Here is a 17,758-nt window from a genome sequence, read left to right on the forward strand (position 1 = left end):
TTTGAATTTAGTGGAGCCTGGATGGTAAAGACCACAGATCATGACAGAACATAAATTCGCCTCATAATGAGATTAGGAGGCAGGCAAAATAAATGTCCTGCTGTTAAATGAGAGCCAGGCTCTAATCTGGTGTTTTCCTTGGAAATGATCATTTCCTTTGCAACGGGGGAACCGTCGGCCCAACTAACTTAAATCTGACAGATTCTGTTTTGCCACGTGGTTATTTTTCATCTTCTTCTGTCTTTTGGTAGCAGTTTTGAGGAGGCGTGTAAATGAGTTGTGAGTCTTAAAGACTATTACTGAAGTGAGTTATGGACGCCTATGTTCATGATCATCAGTTGTATTTCTCTGACTCCCCTTTTAAGAAAAGTTCTGTGCAACTCCCCTTCCCCCTTCTAAACAGGACCAGGCTGTGGAGGAGGTGTTGTGACCCCCAGGGTCCTCTCGCTCTACCCTTAAGGATCAAAGGCAGAATAGACTCACTATTGTATTTGGGGTATTTTTTTTTAATCTTAACCGCAACTCTACTACTTAAAACCACTGGAAACAAGTATCACATACTAAAGAGCCTTAAAAAAATGCCCAGATCAGGTGAACCCACATGGTCTCTGAGTAGAACAAAGGCCTTGAGTATGCAGCTTGATTGCAAAGCACTTTTTTGGTTTTCAGCAGAAGGCAATCTCACCTGGAGTACAATACCCTCCTCTCATTAAAAATGCAAGATAGGATCTCCTCCTGGATCCTTTCTATAGAACCTGATGCAAGTTCATGGGCTGCACTGTCCTTAGCAGTGAGTGGCATTTAATCAAAGCCTTCTGTGAAATAATGTCAGAGTTTCCCGAGCCCTGTAAAGTCACCAAGAGAGTTAAGAGGTCCTTTAAAAAGGAATGGGAGATCGGACTCTGAACTTAGGAGTATTTAAAGCTTCTGCATAGAAGAAGGCACAGACAATTTAATGTACACCTAGTTTCTCTACATTTTCTCAGGTCCAGGCTAGAGATTCCTTACTTCTCTGTGAAACTGCCCAATAGGAATAAATCATTTGCTAGCATCCTGATACATGGTATTCTGACATATTGTTTTTTAGGCTGGAATAAACCCACGGAAATCTTTTGTGTTTACATATGCATTTTACAGTGTATGCAGTGGTTTACAAACACTAGCACATCTAATGAAATAGTTTCCTTTCTGCGTCTGGTGTTTCCATCCAAAAACTTAAACTGCAAACCCAGCTACTATGAGGGAGAAAATATATTTGTGGCCCAATTTAACAAGCTTTTCTCTTTTACCTTTCTTACTTCTCAATTGTTTGAATTGTATCGCTACTTATATATTTTCTATGCCTTGATTTGTAGATGTCTGGAAGTTTCAAGTCAATTCTGCTCCCTTGCTCTGTTAACTCCCTCCTTGTCACATGAAACAGTCCAAGGGAAGACAGACTTTCTGTTAAGTAGGTGCTCCCATGTTCCCTGGTGCTCTCTTACAACTCACCTTGTCATTCCTTAATTCTTTCTTCCCTGCCCCACCAGATCTCTCCCCCACTCTCCACGGCACCCCTGGATTTGTAATTTAAATTGCAAACAGTAACTTTACCAAGTGTCCAGCATATCTGTCACATGTTAATGATTTTCTGATAGCAACCCATGCATTGAACTCTGAGTTCATGCTAAAGTTCCACGTCCAATACTTTCCCTGAAGGAATTCCCCAAATTATGTTTGCTTACCTCATATAAATGAACTTGTTCTTGGGTTACAGCAAAGATTAATAACACGTTATTTTGCACCAGTTTATCAATGAGTTGTCCAATTGTTGGATATTCCTAAAATTGACATATAGATTTTAAATGTCATCTTAACACAAGAGTGTAAAATAAAGAAAGGAGTATTTCTTTCAAAGTTATCATACTGAGTTTGGCATTTCAGTTTGGTTCTAAGTAAACAAATACACAATTAGCATCAGTCACTCAATTGGTTTAATAATTGTTTCCTAAATCTTGCAAATCGAATTAATTCCAGAAAGTCAGTGCCTGGCAATGTGGTATATTATGCTCAGTCACTTCTAAGGAGAGCACTTGGAATTTACTTAAAGAATTATAGTGTGTCGTATTTTCCAGGGTAGAGACACGGTTCTTCTAAGCGCCGCTTGCCAACAGGCTCAAGCTGTAGAGAATGTTAGAGCTGGGGGAGGAGCGGTGGACATGACGGATGTGACTGCGGTGACTCAGGTAGCTCGGACACTCCTACTGGAATTGGATGAGGCGGGAGGAAGGGACAGCCTGCTGAGAAATGACACACTAGGGTTCCTACGTCCATCTGATTTGAGACGTTCCTGCACCAGTTTTGGATTTGGTTTTACTGGCTTTTTGATGTCACTAATCAATTTTAGGGGATCCTGCGACGTTTTTACAGGACAACTGAAAACACATTGTATTTCTTTTTCATTGACACATTCATGCCCAAGTGATACGAGCTCTTTAAAAAACAAGAAAGGCATGGGGCGCCTGGGTGGCGCAGTCGGTTAAGCGTCCGACTTCAGCCAGGTCACGATCTCACAGTCCGTGAGTTCGAGCCCCGCGTCAGGCTCTGGGCTGATGGCTTGGAGCCTGGAGCCTGTTTCCGATTCTGTGTCTCCCTCTCTCTCTGCCCCTCCCCCGTTCATGCTCTCTCTCTGTCCCAAAAATAAATTAAAAAATTAAAAAAAAAAAAAAAAAAAACAAGAAAGGCATAAATGATCAAATTTGAACATGGCCTCTACTTTCCAAGGTTAAAAAATGTGCAGCACACTTGGCTGTTGTACGAATCCAAACGTGGATAATGTACAAACAGGAAACTCAAATGAAAGAGTAGCCTGCAAACAATGAGGCTAAGATGATGTTGATCATGAAGGCAGCCAAAGCAGAGCAACACTGACAAGTAAGCCCTCTCGTACACTGATGTGTTGTGTTCACATATTCTCAGCACTCTGGGACTAATTCTGCCTGATATCTTCTTTAGGCACAAGATTCAAATTCCAGGATTCAAATTCCAGGAAAACTATAGTTTTGTCTAAAATACTCCGGTAAATGATCCAGCTGCGTATCTGGCTGGATAAAATGGGCTTGCCATCCGATTTGGATTTTTATTAGTAGATATCCAGATAACATAAATCTTCCGGGGTCTGACATTTTCAGTGTCCCCTGCTTTTCAATAGCCCAAACACCAAAAATCCCTGACCTTCAAGCCTAAATTCCTCCATCGCTGGGCCTTCCTATCTCCACATTCTCACACTTTCTACTGATGTGCATGTTTTGCAAGGATCACACTGTGAAGCCCTTCATAGACGGGCAAATGTGGTTTTCTATTTGGCCTAAATCAGTTGGTTTAATTTCCACAGTTATATTGTAAGTTCCTCAAGGCCAGGGACCGTGTCCTATTATTTTGTGGCCCTTGGAGCCTGGCTCAGCACTGAGTACATAGGAAGTGTTCAAAGGACCCAGGGAACTATGCTGTAGGCAGACATGGAAATAATCCACAACTTCTGTGCATTTGCACCAACTTACTGAGTGAAAGTAAATTGAACTTTTATTAGATGGGAAGGTCATACCAAGCAACAAGTAGTGCTTGCTTCTAAGATCCTGCTTTTTCAGAGATGTCTATTAATGGGGCATTTGAATAATTGCAAGAAAAAGTAATAAAAAAGAGATCCATGCCTCACATTTTCTTGGCCCTCAAAGGCTAAAACACAAAAATGTGGCTACTCTCATGGATATTATAATGTGGAAAGGCAACTTACATGATAAAAGAATATATAAGTTTGAGGACTACTATTGGTCAATAGGGGGAAACACTCATGTTGAAATTTAGAAATTTAAGTCAAGGAATGGTAGCAGGTAATTTATGAATCATTTGGTTTTTTTTTTAAACTAATATATATTATATATATTAAAACTAATATATATGTATTATAAATAATATATATAATATATATTATCTCATTCAATTCTTTTTTTCAGGAATAGTTTTTCCAATCTGATATTAGAATTCTAGGTTCTTTCCCCCTCTCTCTCTCTCTCTCTCCCTCTCCCTTATATATATTTCTATAGCACTGTCATTTTAAGAAGTCACTTGAATTCTCTATACCATATTTTCCCAAGTGTTAAGTAGGGACAATGTGATCTTCCCAGGTTGCTGCTTCATAATTCAATTTTATTTCATACATAGTCAACACCCATTTTGTTCCAGGAACTGTGCTGTCAGGAAATAGAGATAATACACTAGTCCTGGCCCCGAGGAACACATATTAAAGACTGACAAATATGAGCAAACACATTTGTGCATGGAGATGGGTAAGGAGACATCTACGTATTAAGAGTGAAGGGAGGGATGATCATTTCGGGGCCCAGCAGAGGGCAAAGAGCACTCTCTGGGAGCAGTCATAATTAAGTTGGGTTTTAAAAGATAATTAAGAGTCTCTCAGCAGCCTACGAGGGAAGAACATTCCAGACAGAGGGAAGAACATGTCCTTGAGAGCCTCATGGTCCAAATAAGGAAAGCAGTTAGATACATAGGGTTCTGGTGAGGATCAAATACGATCATATATGTCAAAGAGCTCTGAAAATTTTACCTTGTTTTACAAAAGTCAAGAGCTTTTTTTTCTTTGAATGTTACCAGCATTTTTTGAATCACAAAAATAAGCCAAATGTGAATAAGCACCAGCCAAGCAGTACTTGACTAGTTGTTCCCCATGGAGCATAATGGTGCACAAAAGCATGGCATTATTTAGGGGGCATGACTCTGGGACCATCATTCACTGAAATTCCTAGGTGATTGTTATTTTGGCCTAAGACCCCCTTTCTGGGGCTGTCGTTGAGAGCAGACCCAGACTTCTCACATATCCCCACCATCCACCTGTGCTCCTGTCGGAAGCTCTAAGGACAATTTGTTAATCTCAAATCAGAAAATGTATGGTTTTCACCAAATGTGGGTTATTCTGCTGGGTACTGCAGCAATTGTTGCTTCATTTGCCTACTTGAAGCCCTGAAAACAGTGAAGAATGCAGGTTACACACCAAAACAGTTGACATGGAGTATTCATTTTTGTTGTCCAAGTGACAGAGCCCATCGTTAGGAATGACGATGCCTGCCAGTTTGCTGTCCATTCCAAAATGAGAATCAGCATCACTCACAAAGACCAGGAGATGGAGGGAGTCATTCCGCCAGCCAATTTTTTCCTACAGCGAGAAAGAAATATTTAGGTTGTACGGGATATTTGGGTTGTACGGGATTGAGAGTGGATCAATTATGATTGGACACATTAAGATCATAAAAACTATAATCCTAGTCCATCTATTTTGGCCCTTTTCATCTCTTCTGAGTTGATACTATTAATGAATTAAAAATATGAAACTCTATGGCATTTGATTTTTCTTGGATAACACTTTTAGATGATTTATGCTTCAGAAAAAACTGTTCCACTATAATCACTATCCAGTTGATCTTGACTTTTACATAGTTAATTATTTTTACTGTCCAGCTTTCAATTTACCAGAAAAATGAGGAGAGGGAATGAGGGAGGTCATAGATCATTCCAAACCCAAGTCTAAGCAAAACTAGTAAGAATGCAATACACAGTGGACTTAAAGTCTGCCTGTTTTATTAAAATGTCACCCAACGTTTAGGCACATTTTTCTTTTTCTACTGATACCATCCAAAAATTATAAATGTAACACAAATAAAAGAATTTTTTTTTCAAAATCAATCCCCAGCATATGGCTTTTTAGGATGATCTGTTGTCTGTTTCTTAGCAGAGCTCCCCCCTTTAATTGATATTATTCCAGGAACTAGCGGGACAAAAGCTCATACTGGCAGTGCCATCCCACCTGGCCCCTTTTCCCTTTTTCCCTTAATACCTTGGCTCCTCCACCTTCCAGAACCTTCAGCCCTGTCTTTTTCTTGGTATTTTCCAGGAAGACCTGTCATCTGGACAGGGGAATCATTCCCTTGGATACCTGTCTGATTGTCAAGGAGGGGCAATGCCCCTGCATTGTTGTAGGGACAGTGTAGCTTCTGGTACTTATTTTGTTGGCTCAAAACAATAGATATCTAATCTTACGTAGAACTTTATACTGATTAGGGCATTTTTATTTTTCATTAATTTCTGCCTGTGATTTTTCTTTTTACCATGGTTTATTCAAGAACAAATCTGATCTTGATCTTTGAAAATTGATCATACCTGACTATTGTTTTAACCAATTTTTCCCAACACTACTATAATTTTATTAGATTATTTGAATATCAGGCATAAAAAAAGTGTCCATTTCAACACTAATAAATTACAAATTTTTGGAAATTTTTTGTTTTAAGAAACATAGAAATATGGCAGTTAAGGGAAAGATGGCTAAGCTTTTCAGAATAGATTTGCTAATAAGAGATGCAATTTGGGTTACCCCTCAGCATACCTTACACACAGCAGCTTGCATAATTGCATCAAATCCACCTTCTGGTGTATCAATATTAGCAGAAATTTTCTGATTCTTCACAATTTCATTGAATCTTTCAGCATCATTTGTTAATGGCAGAATGTGCTTGAATCCAAATGTAGGTAAGCAGAAGTATGGAATACTACTGCAAAAGTAAGATGTGAAAATGTTCTTGATGAAATATGATACAGCACACAATTAATGGATCTAGCAGCCTAGCAACTTCATCTTAAATCAAGATGAATTTTCCTCAAGTACCTGACTCTGTAACTTGATTATGAATTTCCCCATTAAGGTTGTTCATGATCTCCCACCTACCCCTTCCAAACTGACCCTATTAGCTCACACTTAGAGCTTACTGTGTATTTTACTCTGATTCAAGCTCAGATAACAGATAATCAGGTCAGACTCCCCACTCCTCTGTTTGTGTGTGTGTGCGTGTGTGTGTAATCACTACCTTCCAGTGCTTCTCAACCAAAATCTACCATTAAGCTTGCATGATGACAACAATTCCTTTGTATTCTGCTAGCTTAAGCTATTATCAAGTATGAGTCACCCTATAGCAAGACTGAGAGATACCTGTCTTCTTTCTTCTCTGCTCCTTCCTGTACTCCCGACCCTACCTGCCAAGGGCCCAAAAGTCAGCGCAGGACTCTTGGTTCTCTAGCTTGATTCTGTTATGACTGAACAGACTGTTGCATACCTGGCTAGGAATAAAACTACCACTTAAAATAGTTGACACATGGGAGAAATGCCATGTTAAGAGGAGATCTGCCCCAAAGATATTGCAGTTCAACAGAAAAAGTTGATCATGAACTCAGCCACATCTTATTCTAAAAACCAGTTAGTAAGACCTTGGACAAGTTACTCAACCCTTATGAGATTTGGGTTTTCACTTGTAAAATGGAGATAATAGTATACAGCAGAGGCTTTCAAAGGATGGTCCTTGAACCAGCAGCATGAGCATCACATAGGAACTTGTTATAAATGCAAAATCTGGGATCCTATTCCAGACCTACTGAGTGAGATATGTGAGGAGTGGGCTCAGTGATGCATTCATATCTTCCTGACACATTCTGATGTTTGAGAAACACTTGTATAGAAGTATGGAAACAGAAGAGAGTAGTCCACAGTGAGGTTGTGCTATGCTACCTGGGGAGAGCTGGTTGATTCTTGTGAGAATAGTTTTTTGGTTCAGTAGCCAAAACTTTGTGTGTCACTGGCACACAAAGAACTGGAGCATCCTTCAGGGTCAGGGTCCTGTTCACCAAGTTCATCTGCCTGAGTCAGTCTTCGTTATTCACAGAATCCATATCTGCGAATTCACCTACTTACTAAAATTTATTTGTAGCCCCCAAATCAATACTTTTAGTACATTCTGAGTCATTTATATACACACATAGAAGGGAAAAAAATTTGAGTCACCTGATTCACATGTTCCCAGCTGAGGTCAAACAAGGCTCTGTGTTCTTACTTCACCTCTCATACTGTAAACAAGTGTCCTTTTTGTCATCTATTTGGTTTCCTTTTCCTTCTTTTTTTTTTTTTTTCATTTGTGTGCTTTTTGTTGATGATCTTGCTGTTTAGAATGGTCCTGCAGAGTAGTGCTGAAGTGTTGTGTAGTGTTCCTAAGTGCAAGAAGGCTGTGATGTGCCTTATAGAGGAAATATGTGTGTTAGATAAGTTTGTTCTGGCATGAGTTATAGTGTTGTTGGTTGTGAGTGCAAAGCTAATGAATCAACAATATATATTAAATAAGGTGTCTTTAAACAGAAAGACACAGAAAATAAAGTTATGTATTGATCAGTTGGAAAAAAAAAAAAAAAAAAAAAAGTCCAGAGGCTTGCATGAGCCTAATCCTGTATTTTTTCTAGGAGCAATGATTTAGCATTAGCTAAGTAAGTATTTGAGGATACTTTATAGAGCAAGACTCCCATGAGTAATGAGAATCAACTATACAAATCAGAATGATTGTGGATGCACTCACACTGAGAGATGGGGCTCTGCTGGGACCAAAATGCTAGTATCTGCAAAGGTAGCAATTTTTTTTTTCCCTGTCAGTAGACTTTAATGGAAAGCAGATCATAATCCAATATGTCCTCATGCTTTAGAACAAGGGGAGTTGGATGACCCCAGCAGTCTGAGATGTCCTAAGACAGCCATCTCCAGAATGGATGCTCTTGGTCATATGTGGCTCCTCCCTCACCTGTGGTTGGCTTCCTCAGCTAACAAAGTTTAGGACGTTCTGATAGCCAACGGGACTAGAAACTCTGGAAGGGCCTTGGTTAAGGCTCTTGGGTGCATGTGGACCATACTTGCCTCTGGAACCGCTCTTTCTTCACATTCCCTAACCTCCCATGAGCAAACCTACAGGCCTGTTCAATCTTTCAGCTCTGTCGAGATACCTGGTCTGGTGGGCCCAGGAAGCCAGCCTACAGTTTACAGGGAACTTTCTGATTTTCTTTCTGACTCATTATATTTCACTTTAATTCTCAGAAGGCAATCGTTTTCTCTTATTTTCAATATCTTGCATCAGCTTTCATTGAAGCTCTGAAGTGCTGACCACAGATAGTATCTACTTAGTAAGATTGTTGTAAGGCTTGAATGAGCTAAACTATGCAAAGAACACAGCACAATGAGCTTTTCGGTTAAGTGCTTGCTAAACCTTAATGTGATTTTTTTTACCTAAATCACTTTTACACAAAGTCTAGCACAGACTTGACAACAGATCACAGATTTGGCCAATGGCATCTCAAGAATTGTATGTTTTTTACTGATCAAATATTAATACAGGCTCACTGAAGAAAATTTGAGTTAATATAAAAGTACAAAGAAGAAAATAAAAACATAAATGTTAAGTTATGAGATATATCACAGTTTATTTGATAATCTGTTAATAAAATTTTGTTTCATAAATCTTTCCATAATTAGGTAATGTTGTGATCCTTTCGCATACACCTTTGCAGGCTCTGCTGTATCTCTGCTGAGAATTGACTCCAGAGAAATTGCTGGGTTACTTTTCAATCCATACTAGCAAATGTCTTTCCAAAAAGTTTGTATCAGTTACATCATTATAAACAAAACAAAACAAAGCAAAACAAAACAAAAATATACCAGTTGATCAGTTAAAAATGGCATCTTAATTTAAGGTTTAATTTCTATTTTATTGCTGCTAAGACTGAGCACTTGTTCATATTTATGGACAGTTTGCACTTCTTCTTTTGCCAATTGCCAGCTTACATCCTTTGCTCATTTTCTTATTGGGGTATTTTTTTTATTTTCTAACTAAATTTTAAGAACCATTTCCCTTAAAAATATTAACCTTTTGCCTTTGTGGTTTGTATTTTAATTTTGTGTATGCTGTTTTTGGATATATACCTTAAAACTTTATGTAGTCAGGTTTGTTTTCAACCTTCAAATATGAGATGTATTTTAAAGAGTTATATGAGGAAGATGTTTAATTTTTTTTTTTCAAATCGTTACCTATGAAATGACAATAATTTATCATTTGTTCCAATTGCTCCAATAGCATTTAACGTAGTTGTGTGTTGGAAGAAAATGCATTTGATTTAGAATACAAAGACTGAGAGGTGATCTATCGTTGGGCAAGTTACTTCACATTGCTGGGCCTCAGTATCTTCATCTGTAAAATGAGACTGGTGTACCTACTTGACGAAGTTCTTGTGGAGGTTACATGAGATAAAAAGTATGCAACTATGTGAGGTGTACCACTGTCCCTATGAACTAAGTATTCTTGAAAATTGTTAGTTTAATCTTTTATTTGGGGCTGCTTGCTCACACTGTACAAAAGTGACATTTGAACATCTTCTGAAACCAAAGAAACTAGCATTCCTATCTTTTTGTAAGAAATGTACATCTTTGTTGGTAAGAATTGCTAGGCAGATCTTACTAGAATGCTATGCTTTTGGAAAATGGAATGAAATTCTAGTTTAATTCAGTAAACACACATGCTTGCTGGGAGACCGAGGTAGCTAAAGCAAAGCAGAATGTCACGCTTGGCTCATGCCAGGAAATTTTGATTAAGAGACTCCCCCTGTTTTGGTCAGAGTCTTTCCTCTAACAAATGCTCATATTGGGCTGTTATTTTCTTGGCATAGCAATTGAAGGAAGTAGGTACTCATTAGCAAATAATTTTATTTTGAGTCCCTAGATAACAATAGATTTTCATTTAAAACGAAGAATAAGGGCACCTGGCCGGCTAAGTTGGTTAAGCATCTGACTTAATTTCGGCTCAGGTCGTTATCTCACAGTTGGTGAGATCAAGTCCTGCATCCGACTCTCTGCTGATAGCAGCAAGCCTGCTTGAGATTCTCTCTCTCCCTCTCTCTCTCTGCTCTCCCCCCTGCCCCCCGCTTGTGCTCTCTCTCTTTCAAAATAAATAAATTAAAAAAATAAACTGCAGAATAATTGTGAAACACAATATACAAAAATACTATCTACATTTTTTGTTAGACTTTTAAATAAATGTACACAAACTAAGATTACAATGATACATACCAAATAGCTAACACCATCATTTTGAGTGGGATTAGAAATAATTTCCATTTTCCTCTTTTTGTCTGTATTCTCACATGGGCTAGTTATTGCCTTTGCAATAAGAAACTGTTCTGTACACTCATATGTGTTTGTGTGTGTGTACATGTAAGAAATCTAAGCATTTCATGGTTCTACTTCCTCTTTTGCAAAACTATAGTGAATACCTCATTGTTGGCATCATATTTAAAAAACCCACAAAACAAAACATAGCACATGTGGAATGATGTTAAAAAAGAAATCTCTCAAAATGTTTGATAGAGGGAGAAAATTTGACCTTTGTGCTATTAAATATTTTAAAATGCATATTACAACCTATCTACAAATATGAAAATGGGGAAAATACATTTTTGTTAGTGTATCTTAAACAATAGCATAAGGAAAACTTCTTTAAAAACTGTAAGCCACTTCAGCATTCTTTACATGGTGTAATAAAATTTTTTAGTGACCATATATCCAAAGAAGATAAAGAAAGAAACTACTCCTAAAAGCATTAGAGATTAGATTAAACAGGTTTTAAAAGTGTGGTGCACAGACCCACATAGGTCCCTGAGACATTTTCAGAGAGGCCATCGGGTCGAACTATTTTCTGATAATAATAAAAGATGTTATTTGTCTTTTTCACTGTGTTGACATTTGCACTGATGCTGCAAAAGCAGTGGTGAGTAAAACAGCTGGTGCTGGAGATCAATGGCTCAAACCTGGCTAGTAGTGGTTCTTATGATTTTTACTGGCAAGCATTTATAATCATAATAAAGTTGCTAGTTTTACTTGGTTATCTTTGATAAAGCAGTAAAAGTTACTCATTTTATTAAGTCTACACCCTTGAATACGTGTTTTTTAAAAAAATGTATTTCTGGGGCGCCTGCCTGGCTCAGTTTGTAGAGCATGCGACTCTTGATCTCGGGGTCATCAGTTTGAGTCCCACGTTAGGTATGGAGCCTACTTAAAAAATAAAAAAAATAATAAATAATAAATGAAGTGTTTCCGTGTAACCACATGGGACATATGCATACAACATTTCTGCGGCACACGGAAGCACAATGTTCACAGTGACAAAAAACTTCTGCAGTTGTTTGAACTCAACTGGCCCTTTTTTTTATAGAAGATTTTTACCTGAAAGAATGTGTGCCAGCCAAACTATTATTCCAACTTGGGTATGCGGCAGATACGTTCTTAAACATGAGGAAAACCTGTCCTTCAAGGAAAACAGCTGTCAGTATTTGTTGCCAATGATAAAATTTGAGGTAACTAGAAAATTAGAATTCTGGAAAATTTTAATCTGCTACCCATGAGATTAATAGCTTCTCAGGACTTGAAGACTTCTCTGATGAGATTTGTGGTGATATTAACAAATGTGACTTTTTTCAATACTGTGTTAGGAAACTTGGAAGATCTACTTAATTCACTGAAGAAATATTTTCCAAATTACCGAAGTATATTACAAAATCACATACATGGGTAAAACAGCCATTCAAAGTGCAAGACACAACAATGGCTTTACCCAAAGTTCGTTGATACTGTTTCAGACTCCACTTGAAACTAACTTTTACCTCTTGTCTAGTTTGAATGTAGTATCAAAGAAGAATGTCCACAGACATTGTAAAAAGCTATTAAATGCTTCTCTCTTTTCCAACTATAAATCTATGCGAGATTTGACTTTCTTCATGGAATTCAACCAAAACAAAATATTGCAACAGATTAAATGCTGAAGAAGACATGAGAATCCAGTTGTTTTCTATCAAACCAGATATTTTAAGAGGTTTGTTAAAATGTGAAACGGTGCCACTCTTCTTGCTGATTTTCGTCTTGTTATGAAAAATATAATTTTTTTTATAAAGATGTGATTTTATAATAATGTACGGCATGTTTCTTACTGGAATTATGAAATGAATCAATAAATAATCATTTAAAAAATTTCTCAGTTTTATTTTCTAAGATGCTGAATTTTGATAGATACAACCCACATAACTAAAGCTTTATGGGGTCTTAATTTTTGAAAATATAAGAAAGTCCTGAGGTCTAAAATTGTGAGGACTCTACTCAAAAATAACTAGAAATACTAAGTATGGATGAGAGAAAGAAAATTAATACTTGTTTTGAATGTTTGTTATATTCTGACCTCATTCAATTGTCATGATTACCCTAGGACATGAATATTATTATCCTCATTTATATGGGAAGAGACCTACTAAAAGAGAGTAAGTTGTTTGTCCAAGGTTAGGATTTAAACCCAGGTCTGAAGAACTCCTCACTCTTTCCTCTTATTGCCTTCCTACCAAAGAACATTTTATTCCTTAATTATGAGGTTTGGATTGATCAAAGGATTGACTATTATGTTTGGTATTTGAGTTCTTGGTGAGTATATGTCTGGGGGTGGTATCTGGACAGAGAAACTGGGAGAATTAGGGATGTGAAAGGCAAGGAAAAAATATACTGCTGCAGGAAATAACTCATTATTTATCATTTTAACTAATGGCAAATTTTGCAAATAAGAATAAAAGAAACACCTTTGGAAAATATTGACCTTTCAAGAGATCAAATGGATGATTCTCCTTTGGGACTCCATTCACCACAGCTTGTGCAATGCTCTGCTCTCCCCCTAACTTCACTCTGTTGATGTTGGTAGTAACTACCACTTACGGAGAACTTCAAGGTCAAGGCCAGTACCAAATGCTTCATTACCTCACCCAGTCTTTACAACCACTCTGTGTGATCGGTATGGTTAATCCAAACTGAAGCTTTAAGGGTGAAAATGTTCACTTAAGTTGATGTTACAAGTGAGTAGACAAATCTGAACCTAATGCAGGGCTGATGGCAAAGCCCATGCTTTTAATGACCATGCTAATACTGTGTGCCTGCTCCTCAAAGAATTTCAGCTTTTTGAGGACTGAGTGTAAGTCTTTTTCTTCCAGATATCTCCATTCCTGGCACAAGGCTTGGTACATAGTTGGAGCAGAGTAAATTTTTGTTGAATGAATTAATGAATAAATGAATGAAATGCAGTCAGAGCTATAAAAAGCCAAACTGCTTCCTTTTTTCTAGGAACCTGATTAAGGACAGGGTCTTATTGTTAGATGATGGGCTGCCAACTTAGCTGAGCCATTGGTTTGTTAATTTTAATTGTTTTCTCTGGTAACAGTCCTTACTCATTGGTTCCCATGGTCATTATTGTACTTGATGTTACTACCTCTTATCTGGCCTGTGACAGAAAGAATGATTTTGACTAAGCCCCTGGGGCAGAGGTTGGACTTTGTAATCCTAGATGAAACTGCACTACTAGACTTTCTACCAAAGCTTAACATACCAGAGATCTAAATAAATACAAATTAAAAATAAATAAATAAATAAATACACATTTTAAACAAATACAACATTCTCTATTAAATATATATATATGAGGGCCAGAGCATCAGAAATGCTTTGGGAGGCTGTTAGAACCAAGTTCACTTCCCTTCACAAGTGAATCAAACAATTGATAATAGTAATCATACCTTACTATTTAATATACACCATAAATCTATTCTCTAGAAAGCTCTTTGTTGAGTCTTGCCAGAACTGCTATTCTTCTCTACTACCAGAAATCTGACTTCATTTGGGGTAGCAATACACTTCCTTTGCAGCTAGCCATGGCTATGTAACAAGTCCTGGCCAATGAGATGAAAGTATAAGGAATTGGGGGAAATTTGTGGCAAAACTCCTTAAATCAAGGAAATAAAATTCATCATCCATTTATGATTTTTTAAAAATTTACCAAATAAGGAATAGAAAAGAACTTTCTTGATCTGATAAAAGGAATAAAAACAAAACAAAACAAAACAAAACAAAACAAAAAACAGTAGCTGATAATATAACCAATAGTGAAACATTGAAAATTCCCTCCTAAGATCACAAGCAAGTTAAGTAACATCATTCTCCACTTCTATTTAAAATCGTATTAATGACCCTAAGCAGTACAACAAGGCAAGAAACAGAAAGAAGAGGCATAAGTATTGGAAGAAGAAGAGGTTGTTATAAATGACATGGTCATGTACATAAAAAATTCTAAGAAATCTATAAAAAACTAGACTGGAACCAATAAGAAAAATTTATCAAGGCTGCAGAATGCAATGTGAATATGCAAAATAATTCCATTTCTATATGTTATCAACAAACAAGTAGAAAATACCTTTAGCAACAGAATTAAGAAAAAAACAAACAACCCTAGGAATAAATCAAAAAAAGGATGTATAGGATATCTACCCTGAAAATGACAAACCATTGCTGAAAGAAAGTAAACAAGACCTAAATGAATGAAAATATATGTCATATGCAATGATTGGAACATTCAGTATTTTTAAGATGTCCATTCTCCTTAAATTGACTTATCATTTCAGTGCAATTCCAATCAAAATCTCAGCATATTTTTTGAAGAAATCTACAATGTGATTCTAAAATTTCTGTGGAAATGCAAAGGATCTAGAATAGCAAAACAAAAGAGGAACAAAGTTGGAGAATTTACGCTCCTGATTTTAAGACTTTTTATAAAGTTGTAGTTATAAAGACTGTAAGGCATTGGTGGTTACATGGGTGTATTCAACGGATCGGGGGAACAGAATGGAGTGTCCAGAATTACATTCATATATATATATATAGTCAATTACTTATTAACAAGGATATAAAGGTAATTCAATGGGGGAAGGAAAGTCTTGCTTAACAAATAGTGCTGGAGCAATTGGGTATTTGCATGAAAACAAAGGATGAACCTAAGCCTTTTCCTCATTCTAAATACAAAAACTAATTTGAAGTCATAGACCTAAATGCAAGAGCTTCAACCGTAAAGTTTCTAGAAGAAAAATAGGAAGAATATTTGGGATATTTGCTAAGGTAAAGATTTTTTTTAGGACAAAAAAACACACTAGCCACAAATTTAAAAATTGAAAAATGGAACTCCCACAAAATTAGAAACCTTTGCTTGACCAAAGGCATTGCTAGAAAAATAAAAATACAACCCACAAACAGGGAAGAAATATTTGTAAAACATGTATTTGACAAAGAACTTTTATCCATATACTTGACAAAGAACTTTTATCCAGGATATACAAGGAAATTATATAACATAATATTGAAAAGAATCTAATTTTTAAAAATGGGCAAACAACTTGAAAAAATACTTCACAAAATAAGAGATGAGAATGGAAGGAAAACCGTGAAAAGATGCTCAATATCATTTGTTATTAGGGGAATGCAAATCAAAACTACAATAATATACATAGCTATCAGAATGGCTAAAACTGGAAAGACTGACAATACTAAGTGTTATCAAGGATTTGGAATGATTGGAACACACTGCTGATGGAAATGCAAAATGGCAAATCTACTTTGGAAAACAATCTGATAGTTTATTTAAAAATTAAAACTACACTTATCATACAATTTAGTAACTCCAATTCTAGGTATCTATCCAAGAGGAATAAAAACATACATACACACAAAGATTTAGTGGCAAGTGATCATGGCAGCATTTTTCATGATAGGCAAAAAAATGGGAAACAATCCAAATATCCATCAATGAAAGAATGAATAAACAAAGTGTAGTAAATCCATACAACGGACTATTACTTAAAACCGAAAGGAACAAGCTACTGATCAACATAAAATCATGGATGAGTCTCAGAAACATTATATTGAATAAAAGAAGCCAGAAACAAAAGGTGTATACTATATTATTTCATTTATATGAAATCCAGGAATAGGCAAAACCAATCTAAATTATGGAAATCAGAAAGCAGTTACCTCTAGGCGAATAGAACCGACTATAATGTGGCACAAAGAAACTTTCTGAGGTGATGGAAATGTTCTACATCATGTTTTATGTGGTAATTACATTGGTATATTCAATTGTCAAAACTCATCAAACTGAACATTTCTGATGTATGGCATCTTGGTGCGTGTCAATGATACCTCGAAATAAAAGGTGGGGAGAAAGGCAGTGCCTTTTATTGATCTGCCCCTCTTTTCCTCTTTCTTTACTGTCTGGAATGAAGAAGTAATGAGTGGCATCCCTGAAAACTCCTTGGGCCTTGAAGTTAAAATCCAAGAGTCAATGATGGGAGAGCGAAAAGCAGATAAGGCCCAGATCCCTGATGTGTGGAGCTGCCATACCAGCCTTGAATTGCCTTTTTCTAGACTCCCTTCAGGTGAAAAAGAAAACAAAAACCAAAAACCTTCCCTTTTTAAGCTACTATCTCTGGTGCTTGCAACCAAACACAATTCCTAACAGCTACAATCAGTGATGAGTTCCTTTCATGGTCAAATTATCTTTGTCTATGTCAGATTCTAGTTGGGAACCACACTGAAAAGTTTTTAAATGATATTATAAAGGTGCTTGTCTTTTAGAGATTGATGCCTTGGGTGTATAAAAGTATTAAAAGTCAATATACTTTTGGAAAGCCGTTGCATATATACTGGATTCATAGTAGTAAGGGGCTTGGTTTTGGACCAACCCAGATTTTGGTACAGATCACTGATTAGTCATGTGGCCTTGGGAAAATTACTAACCTCTCAGAGCCTCTGTTACTTCCTCTGAGTAGAAGGATGATAAAACCTGCTTTGAACTGCTGTTATTATGAAGATTGAATGAGGTCCTGTGTGTGCAACCTGTAGCACAGTGTCTGGCACACAGCAAATGGTAGCTCTTTTTAATAGAAGGATGTTGAATCATTTGATTTTGAACGTGTCATTGACTGTACACGTATGCCATCACAA

General features: G+C 36.8%; 1 protein-coding gene across 1 annotated transcript in view; it reads right to left on the reverse strand.

Annotated features, from left to right (window-relative positions):
* Positions 1 to 17,758, reverse strand: part of ITGB6 (integrin subunit beta 6) — a 75,275-nt gene that overhangs the window by 51,949 nt on the left and 5,568 nt on the right. The window contains exons 6-8 of the mRNA XM_007078462.3: positions 6,437 to 6,602; positions 5,048 to 5,209; positions 1,725 to 1,820 (exon numbers count right to left, since the gene is read on the reverse strand). Of these exons, the coding sequence (XP_007078524.2) occupies positions 1,725 to 1,820; positions 5,048 to 5,209; positions 6,437 to 6,602 (424 nt within the window). The remainder of the gene's footprint in view (positions 1 to 1,724; positions 1,821 to 5,047; positions 5,210 to 6,436; positions 6,603 to 17,758) is intronic.

This window comes from Panthera tigris, chromosome C1 (assembly GCF_018350195.1).
Source record: "Panthera tigris isolate Pti1 chromosome C1, P.tigris_Pti1_mat1.1, whole genome shotgun sequence".
Taxonomy (NCBI): domain Eukaryota; kingdom Metazoa; phylum Chordata; class Mammalia; order Carnivora; family Felidae; genus Panthera; species Panthera tigris.